The 19950-nt window shown below is 44.4% G+C and overlaps 2 protein-coding genes across 10 annotated transcripts in view; one reads left to right on the forward strand and one right to left on the reverse strand.

Moving 5' to 3' along the window:
* The first annotated feature begins 55 nt into the window (after nucleotides 1–55).
* On the forward strand, nucleotides 56–7147 carry EIF4A3 (eukaryotic translation initiation factor 4A3). The gene is made up of 12 exons (XM_064647756.1): nucleotides 56–269; nucleotides 503–575; nucleotides 1370–1436; nucleotides 2426–2488; nucleotides 2934–3066; nucleotides 3792–3872; nucleotides 4172–4313; nucleotides 5120–5258; nucleotides 5738–5853; nucleotides 6411–6518; nucleotides 6605–6732; nucleotides 6949–7147. The coding sequence occupies exons 1-12, from the start codon at nucleotides 104–106 to the stop codon at nucleotides 6963–6965; spliced, it is 1233 nt and encodes a 410-aa protein (XP_064503826.1). The 5' UTR covers nucleotides 56–103; the 3' UTR covers nucleotides 6966–7147.
* A 3796-nt stretch (nucleotides 7148–10943) lies between these two features.
* Nucleotides 10944–19950, reverse strand: part of ATL2 (atlastin GTPase 2) — a 46839-nt gene continuing 37832 nt past the window's right edge. For 5 of the 9 annotated variants that reach the window (XM_064647755.1, XM_064647749.1, XM_064647753.1 and 2 more), the window contains exons 9-14: nucleotides 19395–19522; nucleotides 17194–17250; nucleotides 15914–15985; nucleotides 12953–13384; nucleotides 11790–11804; nucleotides 10944–11170 (exon numbers count right to left, since the gene is read on the reverse strand). In XM_064647755.1, the coding sequence (XP_064503825.1) occupies nucleotides 11051–11170; nucleotides 11790–11804; nucleotides 12953–13384; nucleotides 15914–15985; nucleotides 17194–17250; nucleotides 19395–19522 (824 nt within the window). In that variant the 3' untranslated portion in view covers nucleotides 10944–11050. The other 4 variants (XM_064647747.1, XM_064647751.1, XM_064647746.1 and 1 more) reach the window with 3 other exon arrangements.

Genomic DNA, 19950 nt, shown 5'->3' on the forward strand with positions numbered 1-19950 from the left:
ACGCGTTCCCTCCCCTTCCCCGCCCCTGCGCAGGCGCAGAGAGGGCGCGGGTCGCGCGCGGGGCGGGGGGTGGTGCGGTGCGCGCGCGGGACTCGGGGCGGCCATGGCGGGGTCGGCGGGGTCCGCAGGCGGCTCGGCCAGGAAGCGCCTCATGAAGGAGGAAGACATGACCAAGGTGGAGTTCGAGACCAGTGAGGAGGTGGACGTGACGCCCACCTTCGACACCATGGGCCTGCGCGAGGACCTCCTGCGCGGCATCTACGCCTACGGTCAGAGCGGCGGGGAGGGAGGAGGGCGAGAAGAGACAAGGGGGGAGGGGGAAGGGAAAAAAGGGAAGGGGGAAGGGGAGTGGGGAATGGGAGTGGGGAATGGCGGGGCCGTGTCCGTGGCAGCGCCGCGGTCCGTGGTGGCGCCCGGATGTGGGCCGCGCGCCTGCGCCGTGCGGGGCTGGGGCCGTGTCGGTGTCCCGGCTCCGGCCCTGACGGTGTGGCCGCCCCCGCAGGGTTCGAGAAGCCGTCGGCCATCCAGCAGCGAGCCATCAAGCAGATCATCAAGGGCAGGGACGTGATCGCCCAGTAAGTGGGGCCCTGGGGCGGCGGGAGCGGGTGCCCCGAGGTGGTTGTGGGCCCTTGGGCGGGGCTCGTGTGTGTGTCGGTCGCAGGGTTTGGGGAGCGACCTGATGGTGGTGGGGCGCTGGAACAGATTGCCCAGAGAAGCTGTGGATGCCTCATCCCTGGAAAGATTGAAGGCCGGGCTGGATGGGGCCCACAGCAACGTCGTCTAGTGTGTGGCACCACGGCAGGGTTTGGAACGAGATGATTTTTAAGGTCCCTTGCAACCCAAGCCGTTCTGTGGTTTTGTGATATGACGGGCAAAACGGGGTGAAACTGGCCATTCTGCACATGGACTGTGATCCTAACAGTTGTTAATGTCAAAACTTTAGTCACTGAAAAGTGTCTTTTAGAGACAAAGAAGGATATGCATGCCACTGAAAAAAATCCTTTGTAGGTCACTAGTGGGAATTATTAGCCTTCAAAATTGTATTGGCTTATCTGTTGTTCGCTTGAAAAGAAAAAAAAACTATATGTATGAGAGATTGCAGGAAGTTAAAATGTGGTCTGATAAGGAGTAGGCATGCCAGAGCTGGGGACCCTGCAATGGAGTGTTCTGTCCCTGGTATTGCAGATCTCAAAGCTGCTTGACAGCAGATCATGCTGTGATCACAACAAGCCTTTGTCAAATACACTGTTGCCACTATTGAGTTCTTTGCAATGGAGGAGTGGCAAAGAGCCGAGGGGTGGAATATGTCAAAGTTGCCTGTGTTGTTTGTCCAGACATCCAGAGTATTCACCAAACATCTGTTTTTCAGGTCGCAGTCAGGAACAGGGAAGACAGCAACATTCTCCATCTCTGTTCTGCAGTGCCTGGACATACAGGTAATTTCACAGCATGTGCTAAAAAATATTTTTTACTAAATCAATAGTCTTGATCATAAAAACCATTTTTTGTTTGGAATTAATAAATGAAGCCTTACATTGAAATCTTTTAATTATGGGCGGTGAACCTCAGACAGAATTCTGATTCTATTCTGTAACAGTTTAACTGTTAAAACCAGTCTGGCAGAATAAGTTCAGATAAAGTCTTGTAATTATAAAGTTGGGTTTAACAGACTATTTCACCTATTAGAGGGCTAAGTTAATCTCTCAGTAAGCAGAATTGTCTTCAGACAGTCCTGTAGCATTATCAGCCTGTCTGAACAGTTGCCACACATTGCACAGAATCAAACCCAGATTTTTGACTGACAAATGTTTGCTTTTGTTGTGGTCAGGGGTATCATGTCCATGCTTTTTAAGTATTAACTTGAATGTGTAGATGCTATTGAATAAAATGATGTTTTTCTGTGGGCTGGTATCCTCTTAAAGCTTGGATTGTTATTCATTTGTCGCTGCCTGGGGACATAAAAGTGAAGGTTGTATGTTCTAAATGCAAAGATCAGCTTTTGCTTCATTTCTGTAATGTACTCATAATATTTTTCAAAGTTGACACTTTAAAACATTGTCTTGGAATCCTTGTGCAATGCAAGGTGTTTATCTGAACCAAACGTACAAAACTGAAGGGTTTTAAATTTGTTTCTATTTTGCAAGAAAAGTACACACTTTTTTTGGTCAGAAATTGTGTTGGAATGAAAAATAAGTTCTTAAAGAACTGCTTAAATGCTTTCTTGTCGAAAGTAACTTAAAAGAGGCTGTTGCTGTGTAAATGCTCTATTTGAAAGCCAGTCTCTAGGCATACTGAGCCTTAATTCAGCTGTGACATTTCAGAGTGCTGTGGGACCCGTAATCTTTTACGCTTGGCTCTATGGCCTGTGATTAACTTCCATGTCATCATTTGTTTTAACTTCCATGTCATCACTTGTTTTAATCAGGTTCGTGAGACCCAGGCATTGATCTTGGCGCCCACTCGAGAGCTAGCTGTGCAGATTCAGAAGGTAAGAGCATTTAAATCCCTGTCTGTAAAGCACTGGCAAGGCCTGGGGCCAGTGCTCTGGTGTTTCCCCAGCAGAGCTCAAAGGACAGCTTCCACTGTTTCTTTCTGTTCCTGAAAGAGCTGTTTTGCTCATCTGCATTGTATCCATTACTGCTTGCATGACTGTGTTGGTTGGCAGCCTAAGGTTGTACACAGTCCTAACTGAATTTTTAAGGACAACACTTTTAAAGCAGCTGTGATCCCTGGGGAACTGGGTCCCCAGTGTTTGAAGACCTGCTGTTGTTGAGGTTTGGGTAACACACACAAAAAATCCCTCCAACTCCTTGTGCTTACATCTCTTTAAAAAACCCACATGGCTGTGGTTTGGCTGTGCAGACCTGCATCTCTTCTCAAATGCAAACTTAGAAGAGCTCAGGTAATTAAACCATTGCTTTGTATCAACACAGGGGCTTCTTGCTCTGGGGGACTACATGAATGTCCAGTGTCATGCCTGCATCGGAGGGACCAACGTGGGGGAAGACATCCGAAAACTGGATTATGGGCAGCACGTTGTTGCCGGCACTCCAGGCCGTGTGTTTGGTAAGGAAATGTGGGAGGCTGCATCACCTCTAGCTTCAGAGCTGAGTTGAGTCAAGGGAACCTCCTTAGCTTCTGGGTGCTTTGATTTTAAATAGCATGGAAATTACATTTATCATGACACCGTTAATGTAATATTAACGTGAAGTGGAACAAGGTAACAACTTGCTGTAGTAATACCTGGAAAAGGCTAGAGAGAAATCAGTGGGGAGGATAGTATTTTCATTTTCTCTTTTTATGTTTTGTTTTTCATTGATGAAGTGTGTCTTTATATGGTAGCATAGAAAAAAAGAATATTTTTTAAGGAGAAAATACTACAATCCCAGAAAATACTTAAGTATCTTCAAGGGGACAGAAGTTGGGTGTACTTGATTGCCAAAGTTAGTCCACATATTCTGTGTACTGGTTGTTGCTCCCCCTTTGTTAAGTCAGGTACACTTGCAGCTGGTACCTTCTGGTTTTATTGCATGAAGATTTTAAAATTTACTATTAGTGGCAGTGTTGGCCTTCAAGCTCACATCTTCTGGGTCTCTGAGAAGCAGACAGCCCTGGCTTACACAGGCACCTGTCGCTGGGAGAACACAGAGCTAGTCCCCACATGTGGAAGAAAAAAAAAAGCAGAGGAAGAGCCTGTCCCTGCTGCACCAAAGTGCCCTGACAGAGGCTGGGAGCAGTGTAGGCTCACCTGCTTTCAGAGCCTTTTCACCTTACAAAGTGAAATCTTACAGATATGATTCGTCGTCGAAGTTTAAGAACTCGTGCCATCAAAATGCTAGTGTTGGATGAAGCAGATGAAATGCTCAATAAAGGTAAAACATTTGTCTCCCTTTTACTTGCCTTCTCTTCACTTCTTTGGGATTTCAGGGTGTCCCAGCTGGCAGGCCCACTTCTAAAAATTGCTTTTTCCAAAGTTAGACAATTATAGTTAATTGTAGGCTGTAATGGGTTAAACTGCATAATATGCCTTGTCTGATGATACTGATTAATGCATCAATGTTCATCTCATAGCATAGACCCAGTACTGAATCCCATATCAAATTGTGAAAGAGGAGAATATTTGGGAGAAAGATGTGCTAAACTGTTCTGTGTGACTTGATTTGCACTGCAGGCTTTAAGGAGCAAATTTATGACGTGTACAGATACCTGCCTCCAGCTACACAGGTGGTTCTAATCAGTGCCACTTTGCCTCATGAAATTCTGGAAATGACCAACAAATTCATGACAGACCCCATTCGCATCTTGGTGAAACGGTGAGTGAGTTTCCTTGGAAAAAACAGGAATTCATTGAGTTGGTGCAGCCCTGAGCATTTCACAGTATTAACTGATTATAATATATAGAGAGTCCCTCACCATTACCTGAGTGTTTGCAGACATGCTCCTGTCTTGTTTTCCAGCAGAGGCTGGCTTATCACTCTGACTTTATCCTTGTCCAGTTTTGTGTGCTGCTGCTCGGCTTGGCTGCCCCCTTATCCTCCCCATGGATAGCAGTCTCTTCTTGTGGAAATCCATCTTTCAAACTTATCCAATTCCTGTGCTGCCCAGAGGATTTTTGTAGGCCTCCTCCATCAATTTCCTATTATATAGCAGGCCACAAAAACCTTTAGCTGACTGATCCCAGATGTTCTTGGAGGCATAGCTTACATCTGGTGGTGTCACAGGTCCGGCACTGGAACTCAGGAGGAGTCAGAGGAGTAAGTGTAGGCAGCCCGATAGGAGGAGTCTCCGTGTTGCCTGATCTCTTCTACTACCCCATTTAGTACATTCAAGCTTCTTGAGACTTCCCTCAGTCTCTGTCAAGAAGCTTGAATGTAAAACAATGAGAATAGAAATTGAAGCTGTCTGTCTAGAGCAGAGCAGTTCTAGTCTCTCTTGAATGGGTCATATTCAAGGCCCTTCTTAGAGCAGAGTTCTCCAAGGACTTTCTAGAACAACTCAGACCTGTGCATGGACCCAGCAACCCACAGCACACGGGGCAGAGGTGTGATCTCCGATGGAGCACATCCTTCTACCTGCTTTGTATGTATTCACCTGCTTGTGGTGGTGTTCTTCCCTACAGTGATGAGTTGACCCTTGAAGGAATCAAGCAGTTTTTCGTGGCTGTGGAGAGGGAAGAATGGAAGTTTGACACCTTGTGTGACCTCTACGACACACTGACAATCACCCAGGCTGTCATCTTTTGTAACACCAAGAGAAAGGTACAGCAGCCATCAGAGGGGAGCATGTTACTTTCTGAGGGTGACTTGGACAATGCTGGGTTAGTTAAGAGGTCTGGTTGCCTCTCTATTTGGAAATAATTCAGTAAGAGCACAGATTAAACATTTGTCTTTGGGATGTACCTAACTTAAACAACAGGGTTAGAGGCAGAGCTGATACAGGTGACAGGAATTGCCTTTTTAGAGAACTAGGTAAGAATGTGCTTATTCTAATAGCTTGTAATTCCTGAAACAAAACCATACTTTCTGAATAAATGCTCTTACTTCCTTTCAGGGCTTGTGGAGCCCTGTATCATATAGCCAGTGCTTTCTAAGGATTATTCACTTCTGTTAGTTTAAGAATGCCTGGTGAAGTGTCTCTCAGTCCTTACCAGCAACGTCTCTGCAAATATTCTCTGAACACAACTGATGTGTTTGGCTGTCCTGAGCAGAGAGTTCACCTGGGCTGTTTGTGTTCACAGGTCGACTGGCTCACAGAGAAGATGAGAGAAGCCAACTTCACAGTTTCATCCATGCATGGGGACATGCCACAGAAGGAGAGAGAGTCCATCATGAAAGAGTTTAGATCTGGTGCAAGGTGAGTGCCTTAAACAGTATTGCTTTACAGCATTGCTACCTCATGGCAGGGTTTCTTTAGTGTGTGAAGAGGAGACCTATAGTACCTCTCCTCTCAGAAAGATTTGTTCAGCTCAAATTAGGAAGAGCTCTGATTTCCATCTCTCCCCCTGTGGTGTTGCAGGGTTGGGAGATTACCACTTTCCTAGGAGGGATGCTCGTACTTCTAGGTGCAGAATTAGTCTGTTCTGTTTTGCTGAAGACATTGGGAGTTGCTGCATTTAAAATAAGGAAAAAATATTTGTGTTCTGTCCTCTGTATTTTAAATTGTTGAGAGCATTAGTCCTTCTGAAAGGAACTGTTGTTATTCCTTCTGTGTTGGCACTATCTTCACTGAAGTTTGGTGATAGGCCACGAGACACCTTTCCATGCAGCAAAAGTGTAGACACTGCTGGTGTGCTGTGGGCAAGGACAAGCACAGAATAGCAGGGAATGCCCTGTGCTGGAGACTGAGGGTTCTCAGCTCTCACTCCCTTCGCAGTTGGGTAGAACAGTCCTAATTGTCCCTTCTCTTTGCAGCCGAGTCCTTATTTCGACAGATGTTTGGGCCAGAGGCCTGGATGTGCCCCAGGTGTCCCTGATCATTAACTACGACTTGCCCAACAACAGAGAACTCTACATACACAGGTACAATGAGCCTTTGCAGGGGGGAGTGCTTCTGGGTGACTCTTACCCAAGGTGGCTCCATTCCCTCTCTCCATCTGCCTCCACAGAATTGGCCGGTCAGGCAGGTACGGCCGGAAAGGTGTCGCCATCAACTTTGTGAAGAACGACGACATTCGCATCCTGCGGGACATCGAGCAGTACTACTCCACCCAGATAGACGAGATGCCCATGAATGGTGAGTGCAGCCTGCCCCAGCCAGGCTGTTACCCTGCTGCCTCTGAAAAGAAAGGCCAGATACTTTGTTTTGCCACATGCCTCTTTCCCAAGCCCAACCCATCTTGGCTTCCCCTGGGAAGAACCTGGGAGCAGCAGTAGGTGTGCTGTACTGCTGGGCTGTGGCTCTCAGCACACCTGGTGCATACTTTAATTCTTCCATTTTTTCTCATTTCAGTTGCTGATCTTATCTGAAGGTCTGTACTCAACAGGAAGCTGTACCATTCGGTACCCTCCATAATTCTGTTTTGGACCCACATCCTTTTACCATATTCCTGGTCATATGTTCTTGAGTTGAGCTGCACTTGGGAACTTGTGTAAATATTGTCTTTACTCCCACCCATGTTTTTCAATTAAAAAATGAAATTTTACCATAACCTATGCTTAATTACTTTAACCCAGAATAGTAACAGGCAGGGAGTGTTCAGATACTGCCATACTTGGCTGGCACAATCAAAAAACACATTGGACACTCCGCATATCTTGGTTCATAACATACAGGGCTTCCTGTGTTCCACCCTTTCATTATTGTTGTGCCAGGCTACCTGATGTACTTTTTAGTTTCCGTAACTCTTAAGGATCAGCCACCTACTTGAAAAATCTGTGGTCTGGCCTTAGCCTGCTCTAGGAGAACTGAGTTATAAGATAGCCAGAAATTTCCTGCTCTTTGTCTTTCTGGAGCCAGAAATCACTGCACTGGTTGCTCCAGATTAGGGTTTCCCCTCCCAAGGAACTTGGGCAGGTACTTCCTGAAGTGACAGAACACATATCCAGTGTTGTTGCCTTCTCCACCTCTTTTGGCTGCTGTAGCTTGTTATATCTTCCCAGTCATCTCTCCTCATCTGTCTCCCTATGGCATTATGCTGTACTTTGCTAGCTGTAGTATCTTCCACGTAGCTTTCCTTCCTTGCTCTGCTGTATCCCTTTTCTGAGGCAGGAGTTGGCCAGAGCTATACTGCAGGCATGGGGTAAGTTACCATGTTCTGCTCTATGCTTTTGCTGTTAAATTGGTCTTTTTGCTTGCTCAGGGAGGACAGGGGCAGCAAGGCTGAATACACCACAGAATTGGAACAGCTCTCAGAACTCCTTTCCTGAGTAGTAGCAGAGTAGCCTGGGATAGAGAAAACAAGCATCTATCATTTCCTTTATGCCCCCATGTATTCTGCTAAGGAAGTTTCTTAGTTCCCTTGTACCCCCTCTGTGCACAATCCTGATGCTTCTAACAGTACATAGGCAGAAGTTGAGAAATACTAATCTTATTTTACTAAGAATACTAATTGTAAGGGGTTGCCCAATGGAGGTGAGGCCACTCCAGCTTCGTGCCCCCATGTGCAACCAGCAGGAGGGCTGAGCCAGCATTCCCATGCGTGTGCTCATGCCATTCATACAGGTCAAGGTTCAGCACTGGCACAACAGCACCAACACCGACATCCTGCTCCTCTCCAGCTGATCAGAACGAAGGTCTGTCAGTGGGAAATACATACACAGGCTCTGGATCCCTCCAGTTACTGGGCAAAGAGGCTTAGTTCATCCAGTGTCCAGCCTCTGGATCACTAGTCTGCTCCTGTGACTGGCACATGGACATGGCCCAAAGCTGCGCTTCAGTTGCTGGTTCAGCCCACCCTTGCACACACCCCCTGTGAACACCCTTCAGCAGCTGGTCTCCACACACAAGTCTATACCATAATTGGTCCTTGGAGCCTCTTTTGCATCCCACAGAGGGAGGCCCACAAATACAAATGGATCCCAGTTAAACCCCAAACCCTCTAAGTTAGCCCAGATTTCCTCATCCCTCAGGTTGCCTCAGGAAAAAACAAATGTGTATCTGGCCTAGATTTAGAATTGCTTCAATACCTGACTCCCAGGCCCCTTGCGCTACGTGGTGGCTAAATCCAGCTTGCTATTCACAGAGCAACACACCACCTCACTCTTCCACTGCTGGCACTTAGACCTCTGTGCACATAAGCACATAGAATGGAGTCCCTTCTGCCAGGAGAGGTAAGAAATGGAGTTAACAGACAAGGACACACACAGCAACCTGTTGCCACGTGACCAGCCCCTTTTATCCCCTAAATCAATTTCCCACACTTGCTCAAAAGTCAACTTGACCCCTTCCTTTTCCCATCTTTGGTCCCTCCCACAAAAACTGAGGGGGTTTTGAATTCATTCTACAACTTGTTAGCACAGTGTTCATGAAGTCTCCCCCCACATACCCTGTTTCAGTTCTCTACTACAAGGAAAAAGTGCAGCTAAAGCCTTCCAGCTTATTGTCCACATTCCGGAAAGTTCTTTTGCCATCACTGCAGGGCAAGCAGGGCAGAGCACAGCCTCAGATCTGAAGAGCACCCTCCTGGAGAACACAAGCAGCAAGGGCAGGCACGGCCTCTCCAAAGCCCCCTGTGTGACTCAATCATTTGACTAAGACATTAATCACCAAAGCATTGGCTTGTTTGAATAACAGTATTTAATCTGTACAGTTTGAAAGAAAGTATCATAAAATGCGACATTCCTACCTCATCTTCAGCATCTTTCACCTGGAGCTGAGCCCTCATCTCCAGAGGCCAGGTAACCACCACTCCCCAGCAGTTCTTTGCAGTGCAAAAGTCACAGTGCAATTGCTTTAGTCCTAGACAGATGATTTCCCTCACTCGAGAGAGAGGAGACTGATGAAGCTCAAATGTTGATGAAAATTGTTACCATTCAGGAATGCAAAAAATCCCAGCTATTGCACAGAGCCATTTCCAGCTGAAACTACAGCAGTTAATTATTTAGCTGCCTTTACACTCCACACAGTTGATACTGATTTAGCCAAGAATGAAAATAAAGCCAGTAACAAGATTTCAGTGATACAGTTGTTGGAGGGCAGAATCTGACAAGCAACTCCTCAAGTCAAGCGTGCTTTAGAATAGCAGGAGGTTTCCTACGCAGGGAGGGGGTATGATCTAGACAGACGTCATCTTCCAGAGACAAGCATGTGAGAAACATCAGCTTCAATAGAAAGCTATGAAGTACAACAGACAATTTGTTCATATAATTGTCAGGATAAGTATTTGACATAGTTTATGTAGTAGAATACATACTTGAACATCTTTTAAAAATAAGCACAGATTTCATTTCATATATACACAACTGATTTTAATCATGTACTGAAAATAAATTACAGGAAATAACTTTAAAATGCAACAGAAGACAAGAGTTTCACAACAAACATTCCCACTGATTTTCCCAAGGGGGTGAGAGATTGCAGTGCTCAAGGCAGGTAAATATCACAAATATATCAAAAAACTTCAAATTGTTGATGCATTCACACATTTACATGAGCCACAAACATTCCTTTACAGGAACTGCACTTAGCTACCACAGAACCAGGTTTTGCCATAAACTACAAAACTTTGATACAAAATTGTATTTATATATTTATATTTCATATACATGCCCTATCTGTGATTTCTTAAAAAATAAAAACTAAACACACTGTACAGACAATCCTAACTCATTGCTTGGTAGCTGTAGGCAACATTTTTGGATGGAATTTCTCCCCCAGTAGAATTAATGGCAATATTATATACATGAAGGCTAAACTGCAGAAAAAGACAGCTCAGTTCCAATATGCACCTCCCTCGGGACCAGGTCTGCGAGTTCAAGGCAAGATATGCTCTGCTCTGACCCACTGCCTCCCTTACACACCAATCCTGCCATCAGCAGCGTGAGGAATCAACACATGCATCTGTGTAACACTGGTATAAAAGGCAATAAAGCAAGATATGTATTGTAATGTAGTGGGTGCTCTAATGGCTCCACCGACTGGATACACAGAAACACTTGTAGAGGTGGCGAGGGGATGGTGCAGAGCTGGGTACATTTGGTGAGAGCACACCTTGTGTGGGTCTGATCACGACACTTCCCTGAAATCAGCTCCTGCAGAGGACAGATTCCCCCTGTAAGCCAGAGACTGCGTAGACTCAAAACACTGGGGGAAGACCCCCTCTTCCTCACCCCCAAACACACACATACACAGTTCACCGGGCCTATATGTAAAACTGACACCCTCCCTCCCACCCCCGGCAGCCTCCACGGCACCAGTTTGTCTGAGAAGCTGAGCACTGACAAACTTACTCTTCCCTGGTGATGGCAGCAATCTGTGAAGCCAATCACACTAAACTACTTCTACAGTTGATTGTAAACTTTGGTTTATTTTTATTTATTTTTTATTATTGAGTTCTCATGGTACAGCAAGCATGTCTAGGATGAGAGGGTAGAGTTGAAGAGGAGACGAACTGTCAGTCTGTCTTTAGTCTGGCATGGTGAGCCACCTGCTCGGTCAGGCCTGCTTTGATAGAGTTTTTTACAGACTGTCTCATATGATCCTCCATCAAATTATCACTCATGGGCTTCAACACCTGTGGAATGAGAAATGTGCAAAAGAAACAAGAAAATGAGGTAACCAAGGAAAAGAAAATATAAAACCATATAAAGAGATGAGACTTGAAATAATGAAAAAACTTAGAATGATGAAGTCTGACACAAAGTGGCATGAACTGAAAGAGAAATGAGTTTTGCTGCTAGAGTAATGAGGTTAAAGCAGTCACATGCTATTGACACAAGTGATACCCCTCCTACATAGCAGTATTTCACTGAATTCAAACCACTTTACAGTTCCTAGAAGATGGATGTGCAATTCCATACCCCATATGCAGCATCAGTCTGGTATGGTTACAGCATTTATGCAGACCGGCCCAGACGGTCCAGCTTATTGTCCTATATGTGTAAGTGTGAACACTTCAGATACAGAAAGAAAGTTAAAAATACTGGCTAGTTTTTCTTCTTGTTATTGTTGGATGAGAGTCGCTGTCGCGGCACTGATGTAAGAGCACGACGAATCGTTCGGCGTCTAAGGACTTCAAAGAGTTTGGAAAACACCTAAAACACGAATTCAGCTGTTAGGAAAAATGGCTCTTAAAACACAGCAGAAAGTCAATCAAGTTCAGAAAAAAAACCTGATTGCCAGTAACTGCTCACCTTCCTGGGATTCCTCTGAAGCAAGGAGGGAAAAGAAAAGCAGAGATTCAGAAAAATCAATAGCAAGAACATGGTATCTAATCAGAGCGACTTAGGCAGGACCTGCAGTGCTTTACATATTGTTGGTGATGTGCAGCTGTTAACAGCAACACCAGCGAGCTCTTTTGGAGATCACCTTCCTCCAGACCACAAATAGCAAGCTCCTGTCAGCATAAGCCAAGTCTTCCCCCTTCCAGGGAAGGTAACAGTCAAATCAAGCCTTATGTGCTCTGGGTAACCTGCAGCAGCAGCTGCACTCAGCAACTATTACACATAAAACTGACACCTTCCACTTTTCTTGAAGTGCTCTTCAGCCCCAAGCTCCAAAGCAAGGAGCTACAGTAGTACTGGAGAGCCTCAATTTTAATCACTACTTAGGGGTGTCGCTCAAGGTTTAGTACCCTGATGCTCAGTTCCCTCCCACTATTAAAGATACACTTACAGGAATTCTCTACATTGGCCTTAGTGGCACAGCTGTGTCAAATGAATTCAGGCAGTAAAATCTCAGTGCAGAAAGTTTTCTGCTCCAGCTCTGGTGCTATTAGACTCATGTCTTTTCTTTCAGGACTTTGTTAGGCATTGCTTGCAATCAGCAGTTGCACCCACTGAAGTTGTCACAGACAACACAAATCTTCCTGAAGGAAGAAACCTGCTGTAGCCCCCTTGCGGCAGCTGCTGCGAGTCATCACCCAGCCACTTCTCTCCAAGGACTAGTCAGCCCTTCAGCATCACATCAGGTGAGGAGGGCAGTGTTTTGCTTTTCCCATTTCTTGCACCATCTGAGATATTTTATCCACCACATCTATAGTTTATCTATACCTTTAAAAACAGAATTCCTTGCTCTGAAAAAGTAACAAGGAAGAGTCCCTCCACTCTACCATCCAAGCACCTACTAAGGCCTTTAAGTGACACTTCTTTTATAAGATCCTAACCTTGTTTAACATTGTTTGTGTGCGGCATCTCCTCCTGAAGAGAGCAGTCACACTTCTGAGCAGAATTCCCTTTTGGCAGCACTAGCATTCTCCATTAGGCCTAGACCAGCTTTTTACTCACAGCACTAAACAGAAACTGTTTGGTATGTCTGCTCAAGAAAGGAAGATTTTGCAATAAAAACAGATACCAACCTGTTCCCATATAGCTTCAGCAATCTGATCGATGGCTGTTCCAACTTCTCTGAATTCCCCAGAGTACTTAACGTATGCCCACGTACAAAACGATATAAGAGCCATCCCCAGCACGAGATTACACAGGGTAGCTATGGAGTTCATACCGAGGAACCCAGTCAGTCCTGAGATTATGTACATGGCAAACATGACTGCAAATAGAGTGGCAGGGGTACGAGCAGCATAAAAGATGTTTTTGCCATCGTTGTGCTTCACAAAGTTTGCATAGATCTCATCGATTTCCACTTCAAGTTGTTCCTGGTAGCGCCGACAGAACTCCTCCCCTCCCATCTTCTTCACGGAGCGGAACTGCCTGATAGCAGTCTCTCTGAAATCCTGGTGCTTCCGCTCGAGGTCCGATGGGGCAATGTAAGGCTTATCTCCCCCACAAATCTGTTGGAGTAATCAGAGAATCACACCCTCGGTATCTTCCACCGTACAGAAAGCAAAGCTCCCCTTCTCTCTGCCCTTCTCCCAGGCCAGCACCAGACTGCCCCCAGCAGCTCTCTTGGCTCTGTAAGCTCATGGCCTGTCTAGTGAAGCAGCTAAAGGTACTTTGCACCCTAGCACAGCAGGAACCTTACCTGTCCAACCACACATAGAGCTATAGCACATGACTGAACTCATACTTTCACTGTTCCGAGCCCAGAAGGATAGGACAACGGCCACATGCACATTCCCACTACGAAAAAGTGAAATAAAGGAACACCAAGGGGCAGAGAAAACTTGACTTGAGGAAGGTTTAGGACTACTCTGAAGGCCACAAGCCATCTTTTTACTCCTGGTCACCCATCTAAGTGAGAGAGTCAGTGCAGAACTCGGACAAACAGGTAGATTCTGCCCACTCAACAAGTGTATTCCTGTTTATTGCTGCCACTAGTAGGCTCCAAGGAACTTAGCAGGGGATACAAATTAACAAGAATTAGCTGCTGCCATCACTAGCCTATTCTTCCCTAGGTTGTCCTCTCTGCTTGATTCTGATCAACTTGTGCGAGTACATCCCTGCTTAGGGGACAAGACCAGGGACTCAAATGGATATGTGATGTGGACACCACCATCTTCCTCTCCCTGAATCAGCACGGGTATGACAATGGTTAGACTCCAAGGACTTATACTCTGTTTACCCAGGCCATCGGACACACATATGGCAGATCAGCTCCAGCTCCTCCAGACCCTCACAGTTAGACTGTGTCTAAGAACTGGTAATTCTTTCCACATAATGTCAAACAACAGCCTTCCCTTTCCTGCCTCAAAGTACTGCTTGTCATCTCGTGTCCTGAGTGCAGCAACAACTTTAACTTTCTGCTGCTGCTATCCTTTCAGCAGTATACACAAGATCACTTTCTCAGAGTACAGCATCCACTCTCTACCTCATTAGATGTATGGCTTCACTGACAAGCTCCTTCAAGGCGAACATCACTGTCGAGACCCTGACATCTCCACTCTGCCCTTTGCTCAAGTTTAACAAGCACTTCTCTGATTTTTCCCATATTGAAGTCTTCCACATCCAGGAAAACTCTCTGGAAAAAGGCCACTAGTCTCATTCTTCAAAACAGTCTTTTCACATTGCCCAGAGTGTGTTAAACACCACAAGCTGCTGAGGGGTCAAGAGGGCACCACACAAATAACTGTCACTGCTTCCTTACACCGTGTGACTGCACCTGTTGTTCCTTACATTTCAGGCCATTAGGGGGACAGTATTTTGGTTATGCACACTCAGCAAAGGAGGGCTTTGGTTCATGAGGACAACTCAGAAGCTACAACAAGAACTATCTTTACATAATCAAGTCTTAAATCCAAAGAGTTCCCGCTTCTGTTCTTAAAAATAGAAGTTTCAGAGCTGTGTCACGTTAAGAACATCATATGAGACATCTGGATGAAAAATGATTCCAGACATTTGTGCATATCTCTATGGTGGTATAAAAATATACAGTACTGGGGAACATTACTATGGAAACAAAGTCTGTTTAAAAGAACATCTGTTCCTGTTTGTTCCCTGCTCCAAGTAAGAAACCTTACAACTACAGTATCTCAACAACCACTGAGATTCAAGGCAGGAAGGCAGACTCGACATTTATTATAAACAACACAATTACTATATCAAGACACTTTCCAAAATGGAAACAAAGGAGTCTCTCTAAACCAGAAGAATGTTCTCAAAACTGCCTGCTAACAACTGGAATTGGCTTGTCTGCCAGTAGCATTAGGTCTTACTCTAATTTCAAAATGGAAACCTACTTGAGTAATTAAGGCCAGAATTAACCTAGTTAATGGGGAGCTATGTTTGTAGCACGTTATCACATATACTGTTTTTTTCTGGTTGTAGTTTCACAATAAGCACAGTCCTGTTAACCTTCACGAGATATGTAATTGTTTTCAGAATTTCCTATGATAAAACCTTGCATAATGCTATACTGAAGAATGAAATTCATCCAGTCATTCAGCTTAGAATAGTACAGTCACCATCTTCAAGAGCAGAAACAAGTAGGAAATTACATTTACATGTTTTTCAAACTAATTCTTGTATTTCAAGGGTTTTTTTAAAACTTCAGAATCATATTAATCCTTGTGTTTTACAGCTAATGAATGACCACAATTCAGAAGCGTGAGACTACAGAAGTACAATTCTACCATTGTGCAACTCTGGCCCAACAAATATCTCCTCACCTGCTTGCCCACTGCATGCCACAGGATTTTAAGATGCCTGTCAAGAGCTGTAGAGGCAACTAACAGGTGGTATTTAGGAAATACATCCATTCCCACACCTCCCCAGCCTGAGAGATCGCACTCAGAGCAGAGTGCAGAAAACACACGAGCCCTGAGCTTCTCTCCTCAATTAACGTGCTCATAACCAGAGTGCAACACGAAAACCGAAGGCCTGTATTTGCATGTAGGTGTTTAGAAAAGGTTGTGTCCCCATACCTGCTCCATGCCTTTACTGTACAAGTCTTTCGCTCCTGCCACAGCAGCAAGATTGTTCGCCTCAGCCGTTGCCTGGAAAACATCGAGCACTGTGTCATCACACCATGGCCAGGCAGTTACAATGTCAACATACCCCTGCCCAACCTCCAGAGCTTCTTATGGCCAGGAAAAGGCCACACTAAAATAAGTGGCAATATACATCAAAACATATTACTGCCTAGGAGGATGTTTTCTTCAGCTTTCTAGTACACCTGCAAACCAACCCCAATTTGCTTGTACAGGTTTTTCATCGTGAACAATCTCTTCTGAATGCTCTATTGTTAATAAGCACATAAGGGTCACATGTGAGGAAAGAAGGAAGGTGGTATTATTTCTGCATTATATAGGTATGGTTCTGGTGTCAACTGTAAATGTCAATTTTGTTAGAATTTCAGGCTTATTTTCAACCTGTGTCACGTCAGGAACAATTACTGCAGTTAATGCTGCAAGATGTTATCCTCTGTATGTCCCAGATACATTTATGGCATGATAAGTACAGAAAATAATAGTAGCCTTTGTTTCATTGTGATGAGTTTTCTGAACTCCCCAAAAAGTCTAAAGATTTTGTTCCTTGAAGGACAAGAAAACACCCAGAACGGTCAGGTCTTAGTGAAGTGACACAGGAAGCTTAAAAAAAAACCAACAACCCCAGTCTTATAAACACAAAATGGTTAAAACTGACCATAAAGCCCACTCTTCGGTGAAAGCTCTTCATCCCAAACAATTCAAGGGTTCAAAACAGAGCTTTATACAATCATTTTGTTTTCAGATTGCTTTAAAGATGACTACATCCTCTTTGGATCAACTCAGAAAAGGAGCCTCAATGCAGTCATCCAATCTAACAAACCCAACAGAGTGATCCAACACTGTGAGACAGTGGCCATAGCTACATTACTATAAAGCCTTCTCCACTTCATTTGCTCCATCTGACGCTAAATGCCCTCTGAATACAGCGTGAAAGATACCAACAAAACAGCAAGTTACAGGAAACTTGGGCTTAGAAACCAAAGCAGCTAAAAACCCCAGCCAACCAGATAGACCCCTGCTCTATTTGCCTGACAAAACAGAGGGAAGACACAAATGTGTACTCAAGCATTACAGTTCAGATGGCTCTCAAAGAACTTCAACAACTACAGCTGTGTGTGGGAGCTTCGGATCTGCAGCAGTCATGAACTTCAGTTGCAAAGAACTTACAAAGTACATATCATCTAATCAGATTATTTGAAAGAAAAATAAAATACCTGTAGCATAGATTTCGGATGAGGTAGCTCCTCTCCTTGATAGATTTTAATGTAAGCCTGATAGGGACAAAAAAAAAAAAAAAGTTTCTTTTTCAAAACATTTATGGTTAAGGAGAATGAGAAATGAGGGACGATACAGAGACAGAGCTAAGATTATTTCTTTGTAATAATGCTAAATATTAAATTGTGTAAATTTCTTAGTAAGTCTAGCATTTTTTCCCCTTTACTTTCCTGCGCACGAGACTGGTTCCCAGCAGGGCACCAGAGAAACCTGAGGAGACATAGCCACTGTCTCAAGAAGTGACAGGCTTGACAGCAGGTTTCTGCTTCCTCCAATACATAAGAAGGTCTTTGCTAAGCAGGGAATCTTCATCCATAACAAAAGAGTGGAGATGACTATCTCACACAGCCTTTCTGGCAAGAGCTCTGCCCAGTCCTGGGAGAACCAACACTTGTATTCCCCCATATGCCTCGCTCTATTGAAGTGTGGGAGGCAAAAAAGCAGATCAAAGCATTTAATGCAGACAGAGCTGAGCTACCAAAATACTTCCAGAAGCTAAGCAGGCAGCCTACCCCTGTGCCACACCCTACCCATCTTCAGATGTCCTTTCTTTTCCCAGGGTTTCAGAGGGCTGGACTGTCTACTCCAGCCCACAAGGTGGCCCATGGCACAGCTTTTGGGGACAGGTAAGTGGGGCACAGCAGGCAGCAGTGGCCATTTCAGTGCTCTGGACAAGCTGTGCAAGTTACACCAACAAGGCCACTCAGCCCCTCAGAGGTTGGGCCATTACTCTTCCTCATGCTACTATTGTTTTTTCCCCCTGGCTTGTCTAACAGCCTCTGGCCTGAGGATCTTCTGCTATAAAGGAGGAGAGAACAAGGTTATCAGGGTCCCCTATGTACTCAGTGCTCGAGGTTGTAGAACAACCTACAAAAACATATAGAGTTATACAGGACTCTGTTCCCTTGACACCCTCCTTGCTTCTGTAGCTATCTCCTCCAAGTAAAAGCCCTACAGTCTCCAACTCAGGCTTCACAGCCTCAGCTTCAGATGCACAGTCCCAAGGGAGCAGCCCTCTTTAGTTACATAAGCATGGCATTTCTGCAGCACACCACAGGACTGCTCCCAGACTGGATACAGGATGTGAATCAGGCAGCTTTTCAATACAGGGTTTACACTCAGTTTTTAGGATGCATCCTTTCTAAACTGCTGATGAATGCGCACTCCCTGCACCGTAATGATCAGGTCCTACTAGAGAAGAAATTGGAGCAAAAAGCAGCATGCAGCCACGTAAATAGAGAGACTGAAACTCTGAGCTCCAGTGTTGATTTTATGCTTGTCAGAACAGCCACCATTTCTACATCCCATATCACGCCTTTCCTTTAAACAAGTTGCTTCATTTAACAAGTGAAGTTAAAAGAGCTCTGGCCTCAGATTTCTTCCTTGTATAGCTCGTTTCTTAGCATCAGCTTAACTGTTTTACCTTGAACACACATGCTCAAAAGCAGCAATGCAAAATTCATGTCTTCAGGAGACAGTGGCACTCATTCTTACCAAGCCAACTGTCTAAGTTATTCCAATTCAAAAAAGGCCACACACCCCAGACTAATTCCTGGTGATGTACGGATTACGTTATCACATTTCTGCTGGTGTCACCATGATACAAAAAAAGCTCAAGACTAACAGCTGTAAGTATCACACACAAATATTTCAGAGCAGTGGTGCTGCACACGCAAGTGTCTATAAAGCACCTTCCTTGCACGTTAAAAATCCAGAGAGGAGTATCTGAAATTATCACTGCGTACCCAGCAGTTTAGGAGCTGGTTTTCTACCTGTAAAGCTACATCAGATCTACTCTAATATATTAAAAAAAAGCAAGCAAGCAACATATCCAGACAAACTACGATTTCGAAGTAGCAAAAAATATCTAATAAAGCTTGAAGTACTTCAGCCTAATTACAAAGAGAGAAGAAAAAGAAACACCAACCCACAATTCTGCCAATAGTAGCTTCCTAAAAGCTATTCTGTTAGGAAGTAGTGTGCCAGTTCTGGAAATTCAGAATAATGAAATGAAAATAAAAGTGAGCTGATCAGCAAGTGTCAGCCTAGATATCATATCTTCTCTGGGAACAACATGGCCTAAAATTAGAATACTGTCTTTTAAGCTATTAACAGAAATAATTAGTATGAGTTTGCTTACCTTGAAGTATTCTACCAGATCTCTACAGGTGACCTTGGATCCACTAATCTCTTTTTCTACCAAGTTTTCAGGGGCAAGCAGTAATGGTACCAGATTCCGCAGTTCATTCTTAAATTCCTCATCTATATCTAGTAAAATTCAATCAATTTCAGAAAAAAAGTGGTTAGTTTTCAATCTTATATTTCCTAAAGGAACACGATAACCCATGATCCTTCAAAATCCATAGCATCACAACCCTCAGTTGCATTTTTAAGGTATTTAAAGGCTTAAATACTTAAATACTATAGCTTTAGTAAGTTCACCTGCTCTTAATCTACCAATCTTAACTTCAGATAGAGAACAAGCTTCCATTGTCCTTGTAATATTTACAGTGCATTTCCCCAATTATGCCAACATCTTGTACAATAACCCCTCAGCACAGCAGTGGCTGGCACTCCACCATCACAACTCCTTTCATAGCCTTTACCGTTCTGATACATTCCCTCTGCATCAGCTGGAAGAATCCTGACTGCCTCTCCTACTGCAGTTGCAGAATCCTACAGCTTTTATTTTAGTC

This window comes from Pseudopipra pipra, chromosome 3 (genome assembly GCF_036250125.1).
Source record: "Pseudopipra pipra isolate bDixPip1 chromosome 3, bDixPip1.hap1, whole genome shotgun sequence".
Classification (NCBI taxonomy): Eukaryota; Metazoa; Chordata; class Aves; order Passeriformes; family Pipridae; genus Pseudopipra; species Pseudopipra pipra.

What these genes read in the sequence shown, in the direction of transcription:
- EIF4A3 (XM_064647756.1), top strand. Translation starts at nt 104, where the DNA reads ATGGCGGGGTCGGCGGGGTCCGCAGGCGGCTCGGCCAGGAAGCGCCTC. An exon ending in TAGCTGTGCAGATTCAGAAG is followed by an intron (nt 2,489 to 2,933) that starts GTAAGAGCATTT and finishes GTATCAACACAG; the next exon opens with GGGCTTCTTGCTCTGGGGGA. An exon ending in AGAGAACTCTACATACACAG is followed by an intron (nt 6,519 to 6,604) that starts GTACAATGAGCC and finishes CTGCCTCCACAG; the next exon opens with AATTGGCCGGTCAGGCAGGT.